Raw genomic sequence first — 12,768 nt, 5'->3', positions numbered from 1 at the left:
TCTCAAACAAGGAGAAAACTGATCAGAGATGCAGCCAAGAGGCCCATGATCACTCTGGATGAACTGCAGAGATCTACAGCTGAGGTGGGAGAGTCTGTCCATAGGACAACAATCAGTCGTACACTGCACAAATCTGGCCTTTATGGAAGAGTGGCAAGAAGAAAGCCATTTCTCAAAGATATCCATAAAAAGTCTCGTTTAAAGTTTGCCACAAGCCACCTGGGAGACACACCAAACATGTGGAAGAAGGTGCTCTGGTCAGATGAAACCAAAATTGAACTTTTTGGCCACAATGCAAAACGATATGTTTGGCGTAAAAGCAACACAGCTCATCACCCTGAACACACCATCCCCACTGTCAAACATGGTGGTGGCAGCATCATGATTTGGGCCTGCTTTTCTTCAGCAGGGACAGGGAAGATGGTTAAAATTGACGGGAAGATGGATGCAGCCAAATACAGGAACATTCTGGAAGAAAACCTGTTGGTATCTGCACAAGACCTGAGACTGGGACGGAGATTTATCTTCCAATAGGACAATGATCCAAAACATAAAGCCAAATCTACAATGGAATGGTTCAAAAATAAACATATCCAGGTGTTAGAATGGCCAAGTCAAAGTCCAGACCTGAATCCAATCGAGAATCTGTGGAAAGAGCTGAAGACTGCTGTTCACAAACACTCTCCATCCAACCTCACTGAGCTCGAGCTGTTTTGCAAGGAAGAATGGGCAAGAATGTCAGTCTCTCGATGTGCAAAACTGATAGAAACATACCCCAAGCGACTTGCAGCTGTAATTGGAGCAAAAGGTGACGCTACAAAGTATTAACGCAAGGGGGCCGAATAATATTGCACGCCCCACTTTTCAGTTTTTTATTTGTTAAAAAAGTTTAAATTATCCAATAAATGTTGTTCCACTTCACGATTGTGTCCCACTTGTTGTTGATTCTTGACAAAAAATTAAAATTTTATATCTTTATGTTTGAAGCCTGAAATGTGGCGAAAGGTTGCAAGGTTCAAGGGGGCCGAATACTTTTGCAAGGCACTGTACTTTTTCTAGTACTATGTATTGATGCAGAAAGGCTAAATCAAAATAGTACGATTTAATGTAAATTAATTTTACATAATTCATGAGACGTAGCACTGTGCCGCCTCAATTAAAATGAGATTAAAGCTGTAATATTACTTTAAATAACTTTTTGTAGTACTATGTAGTACTAAGCATTGATGAAGCACGGCACTTTTACGTAACTTTACGAAATTTAAATCGTAATATTACAAAATATAAATTATGGGTTAAAAATTTTGAAATTTAACGAGATTAACGCTGTAATAGTTCTTTACATACTTTTCGTAGTACTATGTATTGATGAAGAAAGGCTAAATCAAAATATTACGATTTAACGTAATATATTTACGTAATATTACTTTACATACTTTTACTACTACTGTATATCCATGCAGAAAGTCTAAATCAAAATAATACGATTGAACGTAACTTAATTTCACGTAATTCATGAGATGTAGCACTGTGCCGCCTCCATTAAAAAGAGATTAACGCTGTTATATTACTTTACATACTTTTCCTAGGACTATGTAGTACTAAGCATTCATGCAGCACAGCACTTTTACGTAACTTTACAAAATTTAAATCGTAATATTACGAAATTTAAGTTACGGGTTTACATAATTTTCGTAGTACTAAATCAAAATATTGCGATTTAACGTAACATATTTTACATATAATCCGAGACAGCGCCGCCTATATTAAAAATATGAATGAACGATGTTGAGCGCCTCGTCAAGCTCTTTTTTTTTCACGTAATATTACGACTTTAATCTCTTAATATTATGACGAATGACTTAAATCTATTAATATTACGACATTATTCTCGTAGGTTTATTTTTTCCTTTCTTTGTGCGGCCCTAATCGGTACTTTGCCGTAATGAAGTCACTGTGAGAGCGAACATTTGGGAGTGTTATGTTTTGCTATTGTTACAGCTCATCTTCATATTGTGCTGATGAAAGGGGAAAAAAAGAAAATTAGACATAAAACAAATACCTCAAGCTCTATAGGAAGTTCTTTTTCCTCCCTCTGATGACAAGCATTAAAAAAACAAAAACATGAACATGAACCTTTTGACCACTGGAGGGCGTTAGCGGGAAAAAGCGTGACATGTTGTCATCTTGTTAGCAACAGTTGCGCTAATTATTAATGAGGAGATATTTGTTTAACCTGTGTATTTGTGGTTTTTTCCATGAGTAACGAAAGTGTTAAAGGTTTTCATACGTACCGGTTTGTGGCGGTTCTTTGTCCTTTTCGTCTGAAGAGTAACAAAAATGAGAATAATGTCGGCTCGCAAATGTCGGAATTTACGAAATTGACAAACCTTTAGTGTCCTTTAAGGACCTTTCTTGTTCTTCCGCTTGATTGGCTTTGCCTGTTAGGAAAAAATGAAGTGTAATTTAACGAGTTAAAACTCATTCGCTGCCATTAACGGCAACAGACGTCCAATCCATTTGAGCTAGGAAGCTGGCAGCGAGTGAACGTTGAAATAGTTCAAAGTGGTTCAAATGAATTTGACGTCCACTCGTGATCAACTCTGAATATCAAACATATTAAATGTCCCTTTCTTGCTTGCTAGTAACATTGCTCTAAGTCCTTTCAAATGGTTCAATGTTGTTCAAGTGGTTCAAATGGTTCAAATGGATTTTAATCCCCACTAGTGATAAACTCTGAAAATGAAAACGCATCAAACATACCTTTCTTGCTTGCTAGCAACATTGCTCTAAGTTCGTTCAAATGGTTCAAAGTTGTTCAAGTGGTTCAAATGGACTGAACATCCATTAGTGATAAACTCAGAAAAATGAAAACGTATTAAACATACATTCCTTGCTTGCTAGCAACATTGCCCTAAGTTCGTTCAAATGGTTCAATGTGGTTCAAGTGGTTCAAATGGTTCAAATGGATTGGACGCCCACGAGTGATAAACTCTGAAAATGAAAACGTATTAAACACACCTTTCTTGCTTGTTAGCAACGTTGCTCTGGTCTTAACCGAAGATCGGTCAAGTTTGTCCGTCACATTTGTCTTCTTCAAAATGTCCGACAATCCGCTTCGCAGCTTGGTGGGCTGCAAATGCGCTTCTGTCGATTTGGAACTTGCCGCTACTAAGCAAAATTTGACTTATCAACACATCAAATGAGGCTTCAAAACTGTGAAAAAAAATCAAAAATTGTCTGATACCTTGATCTCTTTTCGCCTTAGAGGATGTCCTACTTTTACTCTTGAGGGCATCTAAGAGTGACAACAACAAAAATGTTGCAGTGACAACGTCAAATGGCATAACGCGCAGCCAGTCGGCGACCTGTCTTTGATGAAGTAGTTGAGCTTCTTGTCCGTCTTGCGACTGCTGGTTCTAAAGGAAACATTTTGATGGATTAAAAGAGAAAAAAAATCACATCGTCGCTATGGCAACCGGCACCTTTGAGGACTATTACCTCTTTTCGGGGGAGCAGCTGCACTTTTGCTTCGTGATTTTACAGCTGAATGCAAGGGAAAAAATGTGATAAGCATTACCATTTGAAAAATAATGGTAGACAATGACATAAAAAGTATTTTTTCCATAAACTGTATGCGATGCCTGATCAGCATGAACCAGTTTTAAACCCTAGATTGAAACTAACGGGTTTGAAACCCCAACCCTGGTTTGAAACGCTAACCCTGGTTAGAAACCCTGACCTGGGTTTTAAGCCCTACTTTGGTACACTAACCCAGGTTTTAAACCCTACTTGAAACTCTAACCCGGGTTTTGAACCCCACAGGTCAGCCCTAACCCAGCTAGAAACCCTGAGCTGGTTTTTAAACCCTACCTTGAAATCACTTATGCGAAACCCTAACCCTAGGTATGAACCCTGACTTGCTTTTCAAACCCTACTGTGGAACCCTAACTCTAGTACGAAACCCTAACCATAGTTTTAAACCCTAATTTGAAACCCCAGTCGAAACTGAAATCCTTTTAAAGCCTAATCTCAAACACTAACCCCAGTTTAAATTGAAACCCTAACCCAGGTTTTAAAACGTACTTATAGGAACCCTAACCCTGGTAGAAACCCTGACCTGGGCGTTACTCCAATTTGAACATTCCCGTGGTGCCGCAGTTGCCAATATTTTTTCTAAAAACTTTTTTTCAAGTTTTTTTTTTTTTTTAATCAAGTTTTGTTTTCATTTTTAGTTTTTTATAGGACCAAGATATTTGATTAAAGCAACACACGGTAACTTTTCAATTTTGGTCGATTTTAGCGACATAGGTGGACATAAGCGGTAGTGTTTAGCCTGTAGGAGGACTGTTATTCCCATGAGGACCAACGCTCACCCGCAGAGTGTCGTAAAATGATCTCCCGGTCAACTGCAGATGGATTAAACAACATTTCTGTTTCCAGCGGCTGTGTGAAGGATGAATAGTAATGAGGTAATGAAAACAGTTGTGGTTAAACAGTTGCATATGACGATGCTAAAGATCAGAAACTTTTGCTTTTATACCACATATATACAGTATTAGGGCTGTCAAACGATTAAAAATTTTAATCAAGTTAATCACAGCTTAAAAATTAATTAATCATAATCAATCGCAATTCAAACCATCTCTAAAATATGCGATATTTTTCTGTAAATTATTGTTGGAATGGAAAGATAAGACAAGACGGATATATACATTCAACATACTAAACATAAGTACTGTACTTGTTTATTATAACAATAAATCCACAACATGGCATTAACATTATTAACATTCTTTCTGTGAAAGGGATCCACGGATAGAAAGACTTGTAATTCTTAAATGATAAATGTGAGTTTGTATATTGTGACTAAATATTGCCATCTAGTGTCTTTGTTGAGCTTTCAGTAAATGATACTGTAGTGACTTAACTGTTCTGCCCAAATGCATGATGGGAAGTAGCGCAACCATGACTGTGTGTGGTGGCTGCAAATTGAATATCTTCTCTGCGTTGAATACTACACAGGGTGTTAAGAAAAAGATCAGCTCCTGTCATTCCTCCCCACGTCGCGCCCCACAATATTATAGTTGTTGTGGGAGAGATGTCAAAGCTTTAGCCAATTAAAGGCACGGCCCCCAAGAATGCTAGTATCTGCTCCACTCACTTAACACTGCCTCTTAGCTCTGTATATAAGTTACACGGAGCATTGTAGTCTGTGTGCGGCAATGCGTGAGTGGGTCGTTCTGAGCATGCGTTAATTGCCTTTAATATTTTAACGTGATTAATTTAAAAAATTAATTACCGCCCGTTAACACGATAAATTTGACAGCCCTAATATATATATATATATATATATATATATATATATATATATATATATATATATATATATATGTCTATAATAAAATCTGTCATTTTCAAACATATTATCTTTCTTAAAAAAGCAGGTAAAGCCTTTTTCATTGTTGCCATTGTTGAGGGTGGGTTGGCTCATCAGCGAGTGAAAACCGAGCCAATGTTTAGTCTTGATTATCCTCGTATCATGGAAGCTTTGATTGTCTGTTTTTGTCTCCTTGGACAAAACTTTTTCTCTTTTGTTGCTCTGCCATCTTTGCAGAATTCGCACAAAAGCGTTCGCATAGACTTCCGTCTTTATAACGAATGGGGAAAGGGGGAAGTGACGTATGCCATAAAGCAGTTAGCACATCTGTAGGGTTTTTTTTTTTTTTGTATGGCAGGGTTCCTGCCACCCTCCTCATAGTTAATTACCGTATTTTTCGGACTATAAGTCGCAGTTTTTGTCATAGTTTGGCTGGGGGTGGGACTTATACTCTGAAGTGACTTATGCGTGACATTTTTAACACATTATTATATCATTTCACATGTTATTTTGTTGTTTTAGAGTGAGACTGATGGTTTGGTAAACTTGTTGGCATGTTCTTTATGCTATAGTTATCTGAATACCTCTTAATAGATATGTTACGTTAACATACCTGCCACGTTCGCATTTCGTTGTTCATGCATCATGCAACATTATCATACTGTACACTTATTCAGCATGTTGTTCTCTATTGTATTTTTATTTGAAATTGCCTTTTAAGATGATATATCCGTTCTATGTGTTGGATTTTATCAAGTAAATTTCCCCCAAAAATGCGACTTGTACTCAGGTGCGACTTATATATAGTTTTTTCCTCTTAATTGCGCATTTTTGGGCTGGTGCGACTTATATTCAGGTGCAACTTATAGTCCGAAAAATGCGGTAATGTCGGTGATACAACTAGTTGTTAGTCAACATATCACAAATGTTATGAAAATATTTTATGAAGTTTGAAAAGTTGCCTAGTGTTGCTTTAAAGAGTTTTTTCCTCCTGTTTCTTCTTCCAGATTTAAATCTAGATCTAGATTTTAAATTGATAGTCCCTCCTGCCCCCATCTCCTACCCCCCCTTTAAAAAAAAAAAAAAAGACAAAAATATGAAAAAATGTTGAGTGTGAGTTTAAAATGTATTTGTGATATCTGTGCCAGTGCCCTTCTATCCCTTCTAGGGATAAAACTTGAAACCTAACCTGTCTAAATTCAAACCTTTTACCTAGTTTTAAACTCTAATTTGAAACCCTAAACATGGTTTTCAACCCCAATTTTGAACCCTAACTTAGAAGAGATAACAAAGACTATAAACATATCTACCTGTCTTTGTAGCTGTAGCTTTCATTTTGCGTTTTGTAAGTACATCAACTGGAAAAAGACGATAAAAAGTCAACATATACATTAGCTACAGTGTATGTACCCTCAGGAGGAATTATCGATCCGAGTAAAAGTACCTTTCCGCTCCTCAACTGTCTTTGTTGTTTTTTTCTTCATGTCTTCTGGATGAAAAACATGGTTAAATACATTGGAAATGTGAAATATTTTCTTCAAAGAAGGAAACGTTTGACACCTTTCTTTACTGATGACTTCGTCTCATCTTCTTTGACACTCTCTGATTCAGCTTTTGCTTTGACTTCTGGTTCCATTTCTTCTTCTTTCAAGAGAAAAACAACCAAAAAGCATAGCCGAGTAAGTCAAGCTTACAAGATCTAAGGCTGCTACGATTACTCGACTCATCATTAATTAGTTCATTGACAACTATTTTGATGTTGGATGAATCATTTAGAGAAATGGGTGACGTGGAATTTGCCCAAATCCTCCTAAAGCCACTTTTTTTTATTTTTATTTTTTTAATAAAAATATTTAGAAGGCTGGGTAAGTTAACTCAGAGTTAAATCAGTCATATTAGTCACACTTTGAGTTAACATAGATCAATACTTCATTGGTAAATGTCTGCTAAATAGTACTTTTGAATTCATTACTATCATGGGTACAACTACCCATTCTTGTTAGGGTATGCGAAATTAAAAATCCGTTATACAAATGGGTTGATGTGTGTAGTTTCTTTATAAAGAGAAATTAGACAACTTAACTATCTAACAATAATATGCTTATATGCTTCTCCAAAACACAATACAAACGGACACTAAAGGCACTGATTAGCATAATAGCTAATTTAGGGTGACCATATTTTGATTTCTCAAAAAGAGGACACTCGGCCCGGCCTCGAGATACTTGAATTTTACTCGAAGTTCACTCAAAGATGCCTATATCACTTTAATATATTTAAAGTGTGCCTCCTCAGTCTGGACAGAAAAATTCAGTTTTATTTAAAAAAAAAAGCCATATAGTATATATTATATAGTATATGGAACTTACTATCACGACAATTGTTGTTGAGAAATTGTTATTCCCACTCTATTTTTATTCTCATTCAATGTTCTAGATTACACGCAAACAATAACCAAAATAAACAGACAAACAATTCAACCAGCATGTTTCCAAACGCAGCAGTTCAAAACTACATTTCCCATAATGCCTAGCGCGGCTTAGCTCACTGATAGCTACCCTATTAGCGAGTACCGGGAGACGAGGCAAACTCAAACTTTGCTATCTGTGTTTACAATCATCGGTAGCGCAACAATTTGACATCAAAAGGGATTTTACAGATCACGCCAGTACAAAGCTCCGACAGAAGCCAACAGTTGCCATTATATACGTATATACGTATTCATCCTAAAAAACTCTTAACAACTGGGCAGGCGCTCCTACTTAAAATATAATATAGGGTGACCAAACGTCCTCTTTTGCCCGGACAAGTCCTACTTTCACGTAGTATCCTCGTCGTCCGGGCGGGTTTTATAAATCCATAAAAATGTCCGGTTTTCATGATTTTTCACGGGACCAATTTGAAGAGAATCCCTCCGGCCGCTGGGTGGCAGCAGTTGACATGGCTCCTACTAGAAGGGAGGGAAGGAGTAGTTCTTCTTGTTTTTGTTGGCAGCTTACCCCTATCATGAGGCATTACCGCCATCTACTGGGTTGGCGATTTGGCCACAACGCCTGCCCAGTTGTTAAGTTTTTTTTACGATAAATACGTATATAATGGCAACTGGGAGCTTTGTCTGTAAAATCCCGTTTGGTGTCGCATCGTTGCGTTGCCGGTGATTGTAAACTTTTGTAGCAAAGTTTGATTTTTACCTCAGCTAACTATCAGTAAGCTAAACCACGCTAGGCATTATGGGAAACGTAGTTTTGAACTGCTACGTTTGGAAACATGCTGGTTGACTAGTTTGTCAGTTTTTTTTTTTTCGGTTATTGTTTGTGTGCAATCTAGAACATTGAATGAGAATATCAATTGAATGGGAATAACAATTTGTCAAGGACAATTGTCGCTATAGTAATTTATAAAAATGTTTAGTTTGCACATAGCCTACTGTGTGTATATGTATTGACTGGACTACATTTCCATGGGTCTGCATTATATCTATCTATCTATCTATCTATCTATCTATCTATCTATCTATCTATCTATCTATCTATCTATCTATCTATCTATCTATCTATCTATCTATCTATCTATCTATCTATCTATCTATCTATCTATCTATCTATCTATCTATCTATCTATCTATCTATCTATCTATCTATCTCTATATATTAGTCATTATTTATTTATTTTTTCAGAATGCATTTTTCCATCCAGAGTGAGGGGGCACACTTTAAATATATTAAAGTGATATAGGCATCTTTGAGTGAACTTCTGAGTAAAATTCAAGTACCTTGAGGCCGGGCTGAGTGTCCTCTTTTTTGGAAATCAAAATATGGTCACCCTAATATAATACCAACATTAAACCAAATACACGAACGCAGAACAATTAATACAAGACTAATACAACATACTGCATCTCTTTGTACCCATATATTGTATAATATATAACAGAATAAACATGAGCGACATTAACAGAAGATAAACTTACAGAAAGGTGTACAGAGCACTATACACGTCTCTTAAAACTACTCCTTATTGTAGTCTGTAACTGCCTCTTCTCTTGCCAAACCGTCAACACAGTAGATGGCGGTAATGCCCCACAATACAAGGGGTATACTGTACTCCTTCTCCAGCCACTACTAGTAGGAGCCATGACAACGCAGGCAAGCGCTGCCCCCCAGTGGCCGGAGATATTCTCTTCAAATTGGTCCCGTGAAAAATCATAAAAAACGGACATTTTCATGAATTGATAAAACCCGGCCAGATGACAAGGACAAGACGTGAAAGGTGGAAAGGTGGTTTTTTGTTCCTGAATTCTGTGTCATCATCTCCTGTTCGTTATAACAATAAAACAACCTGTAACAAGGAAAAATCGACTCTTTTCCTACAGCAGCAAAAGATGTCCCAGCCCCTCCCAATCTAAATTGGACGTCTATTGCTATCAATGACTTAATTTAATCTACACACACACTGATTCAATTAAATGTATGGATTTTGGATTTTTTGGGGGGGTACCTTTCTGGACCTCAGGCTGAATGGGAGGAGCTTGTTCTACAGCTTCTGATTGGACGGGCTCCACCACCTGGACCGGTTCTGCTTGGGGTGCTGGTTGGACAGGTTGAACCGGTTCAACTGGTTGAACCGGCTGTGCTTTTTCAAATGGTTGCATTGGTTCGACTGGCTCCGGTGGTGGCGGCCCAATGTGCTGCATGGGCGGAGCATAATGCGGGTAGTGAGGGTACAGCGGCGCCATCATCGGGTGCGCTTGGTAAAGCGGCGGCGGGTGGATCGGATGAGCAGTCAGAACCGGAGCAGCGGAACCTTGAATGTGATGAAAAAAAAGAGCTCGAGTGGGTTCAGAATATGTAACGTTCGAGGCAGGCGAGTTACCCGAGGCGGACGGAGGAGGGTACGGGGTGTCCGTCACGATCTGATGAACTGCCGGAGAAAATATTTGGAGGTGAAGGGAAGAGAAATCCCAATTCTGACTGGTTGAGTGACACTCACCGTACCAGCCGGGAGGGGACGGACAGTAGACCGGTGCTGGTCTGCAAGGACCCACTAGAAACCAATACAACCACACTTAGTACTTGTACAGTATATACTGTAGAACATAGGGCTACCTCGACTAATCAACAAACAACTTGTTATCAAACTGATGGACAACTATTTTGAAAATCAATTTATCGTTTCAAGTTATTTTTACTCCAAAAAGTCCCAAAAAAATCCTTTTCTATGAGCATTTAAACTGTAAATATTCCATCATTTCTGTAGTCTTAGTGGGATCGAAGTGGAAGTCCCGGGGTTTTTTTTAGCTATGAAGAAAGACCAGAAATGCGTTAAATGACCCCCAATACCAAACTGACTCTCAAACAAGCAATCGAGCAGACAACCCCCTACACACTCCTGTGGAGTCGCTGCCTAGGTGTGAAGGGGGGCTTTCACTCTGGATAGCTGCAATTAGCATCTTGAATATTTGCAAATCTAGGGCTCCCTTAGCTTTGTCAAACACACAGAGATGGCCATTCACCGTGTTCTACAATATGATTGACATGGCAGCACTGAATGCATATGTGTTGTATCAAGCATGCACCAGAAGGCCAGACAGACGGTTGGACTTCTTGGTGGGTCTTGCAAAGTAATTGGCTCACTCTCATGTGGGCGCAAAGAAGGCATAGAAGGAAAAATTGCTTCGGCAACAACCTCCAACACCTAGCCTCGTACTAGGCTTGTACTGTAGGGAAACTGCAGCATTTTGAAGATGTAAAAAGGTTGTCCGCCCGATTGCCTGCCTGAGCGGTCCACTGTCTGACAAAACCAAGGCACCCCTGCCCTGCAAACACTCAAGATGATATCCAACCCTGTGGTTTTGCGAGTGTGAATGGGAATGACTAATGAGGACCTCAATGCTCACAAAAGATATGCTAATAAGGGTCAGATGACCCTTCTTTGGATAGAAAAGGGATTTGTATCAACTGACCCACCATTAGTTGTTCTAGCTAATTAGCCGATTAGTGAACTGATCGGTAATGAATCGACTGTCAAAATAGTTGGCAGGCATTTACAGTGATAAAAAAATAAGTATTTGAACACCCTGCTATTTTACAAGTTGTCCCACTTAGAAATCATGGAGGAGTTTAAATTTTTCATCGTTGGTGCACGTCTGTGAAAGATATAGCTAAAAAGAAATATCCAGAAATCACAATGTATGATTTTTTAAACTATTTCTTTGTGTGATACAGCTGCAAATAAGTATTTGTACACCTGAGAAAATGAATGTTAATATTTGGTACAGTAGCCTTTGTTTGCAATTACAGTGGTCAAACGTTTCCTGTAGTTTTTCACCAGGTTTGCACACACTTCAGGAGCGATCTTGGCTAACCCATTAGTCAGATTTCTGGCCTGTCGCTGAGAAACAAGGAGTTTGATCTCCCCCCAAAGGATTTCTATTTGGTTTAGGTCTGGAGACTGGCTAGGCCATGCTAGAACCTTGTTATGCTTCTTAAGGAGGCACTCCTTGGTTTTCCTGGCTATGTGCTTCGGGTCATTGTCATGTTGGAAGACCCAGGCACGACCCATCTTCAATGCACTGACTGAAGGAAGGAAATTGTTGTCCAAAATCTCACAATAGAGGGCCCCAACCATCCTCTCCTCAATACCGTGCATTCGTCCTGTCCCATGCACAGAAAAACACCCCAAAGCATGATGCGACCAACCCCATGCTTCACAGTAGGGATGGTGTTCTTGGGATAGTACTCAATGTTCTTCCTTCTCCAAACACGGTTAGTGGAATTATGACCAAAAAGTACTAATTTGCTCTCATCTGGCCAAAAAACTTGCTCCCATGACTCCTTTGCGTCATCCAAATGGTCATAGGCAGACTTCAAACGGGCCTCGACATGTGCTAGTTTAAGCAGGGGAACCTTCCATGCCATGCATGATTTCAAACCCTGACGTGTATTACCAACAGAAGCTTGGAAACGGACCAACTCCTGTCGTGTAGTTCTGGGCTGATTCCTCACCATTCTTAGGATCATTGAGACCCCAAGAGGTGATATCTTACATGGGGCTCCACTCCGATGGAGATTGACCGTCAAGTTTAGCTTCTTCCATTTTCTAGTGATTGCTCCAACAGTGGACCTTTTTTTCACCAAGCTGCTTTGCAATTGCTCCATAGCCCTTTCCAGCCTTGTGGAGGTGAACAATTTTGTCTCTGGTGTCTTTGGGCAGCTCTTTGGTCTTTACCATGTTACAAGTTTGAGTCTTACTGATTTTTTGGGGTGGACAGGTGTCTTTATGCTGCCATCGACCTCAAACAAGTGCATCTGAGGTGGACTTTTAATAGGCGGTCAAACAGGTCTTTCAGGGTGAGAATTTCTAGCTGATAGAGAGGTGTTCAAATACTT

General features: G+C 39.0%; 1 protein-coding gene across 5 annotated transcripts in view; it reads right to left on the bottom strand.

Moving 5' to 3' along the window:
• The window catches only part of LOC130907772 (triadin-like), a 40,075-nt gene that overhangs the window by 8,017 nt on the left and 19,290 nt on the right, over positions 1-12,768 (bottom strand). For 2 of the 5 annotated variants that reach the window (XM_057823208.1, XM_057823212.1), the window contains 12 exons: positions 10,370-10,423; positions 10,253-10,300; positions 9,878-10,183; positions 6,941-7,024; positions 6,825-6,869; positions 6,691-6,738; positions 3,502-3,546; positions 3,369-3,419; positions 3,248-3,298; positions 3,022-3,171; positions 2,391-2,441; positions 2,295-2,324 (listed from right to left, as the gene is read on the bottom strand). In XM_057823208.1, coding sequence (XP_057679191.1) covers positions 2,295-2,324; positions 2,391-2,441; positions 3,022-3,171; positions 3,248-3,298; positions 3,369-3,419; positions 3,502-3,546; positions 6,691-6,738; positions 6,825-6,869; positions 6,941-7,024; positions 9,878-10,183; positions 10,253-10,300; positions 10,370-10,423 — 963 coding nt within the window. Of the gene's footprint in view, positions 1-2,062; positions 2,096-2,294; positions 2,325-2,390; positions 2,442-3,021; positions 3,172-3,247; positions 3,299-3,368; positions 3,420-3,501; positions 3,547-6,690; positions 6,739-6,824; positions 6,870-6,940; positions 7,025-9,877; positions 10,184-10,252; positions 10,301-10,369; positions 10,424-12,768 lie in introns of all 5 variants that reach the window. The other 3 variants (XM_057823211.1, XM_057823209.1, XM_057823210.1) reach the window with 3 other exon arrangements.

This window comes from Corythoichthys intestinalis, chromosome 19, assembly GCF_030265065.1.
Source record: "Corythoichthys intestinalis isolate RoL2023-P3 chromosome 19, ASM3026506v1, whole genome shotgun sequence".
NCBI classification, from domain to species: Eukaryota; Metazoa; Chordata; class Actinopteri; order Syngnathiformes; family Syngnathidae; genus Corythoichthys; species Corythoichthys intestinalis.
The sequence above is the reverse complement of the archived record's forward strand: the minus strand, read 5'-3'. Positions and strand labels throughout refer to the sequence as shown.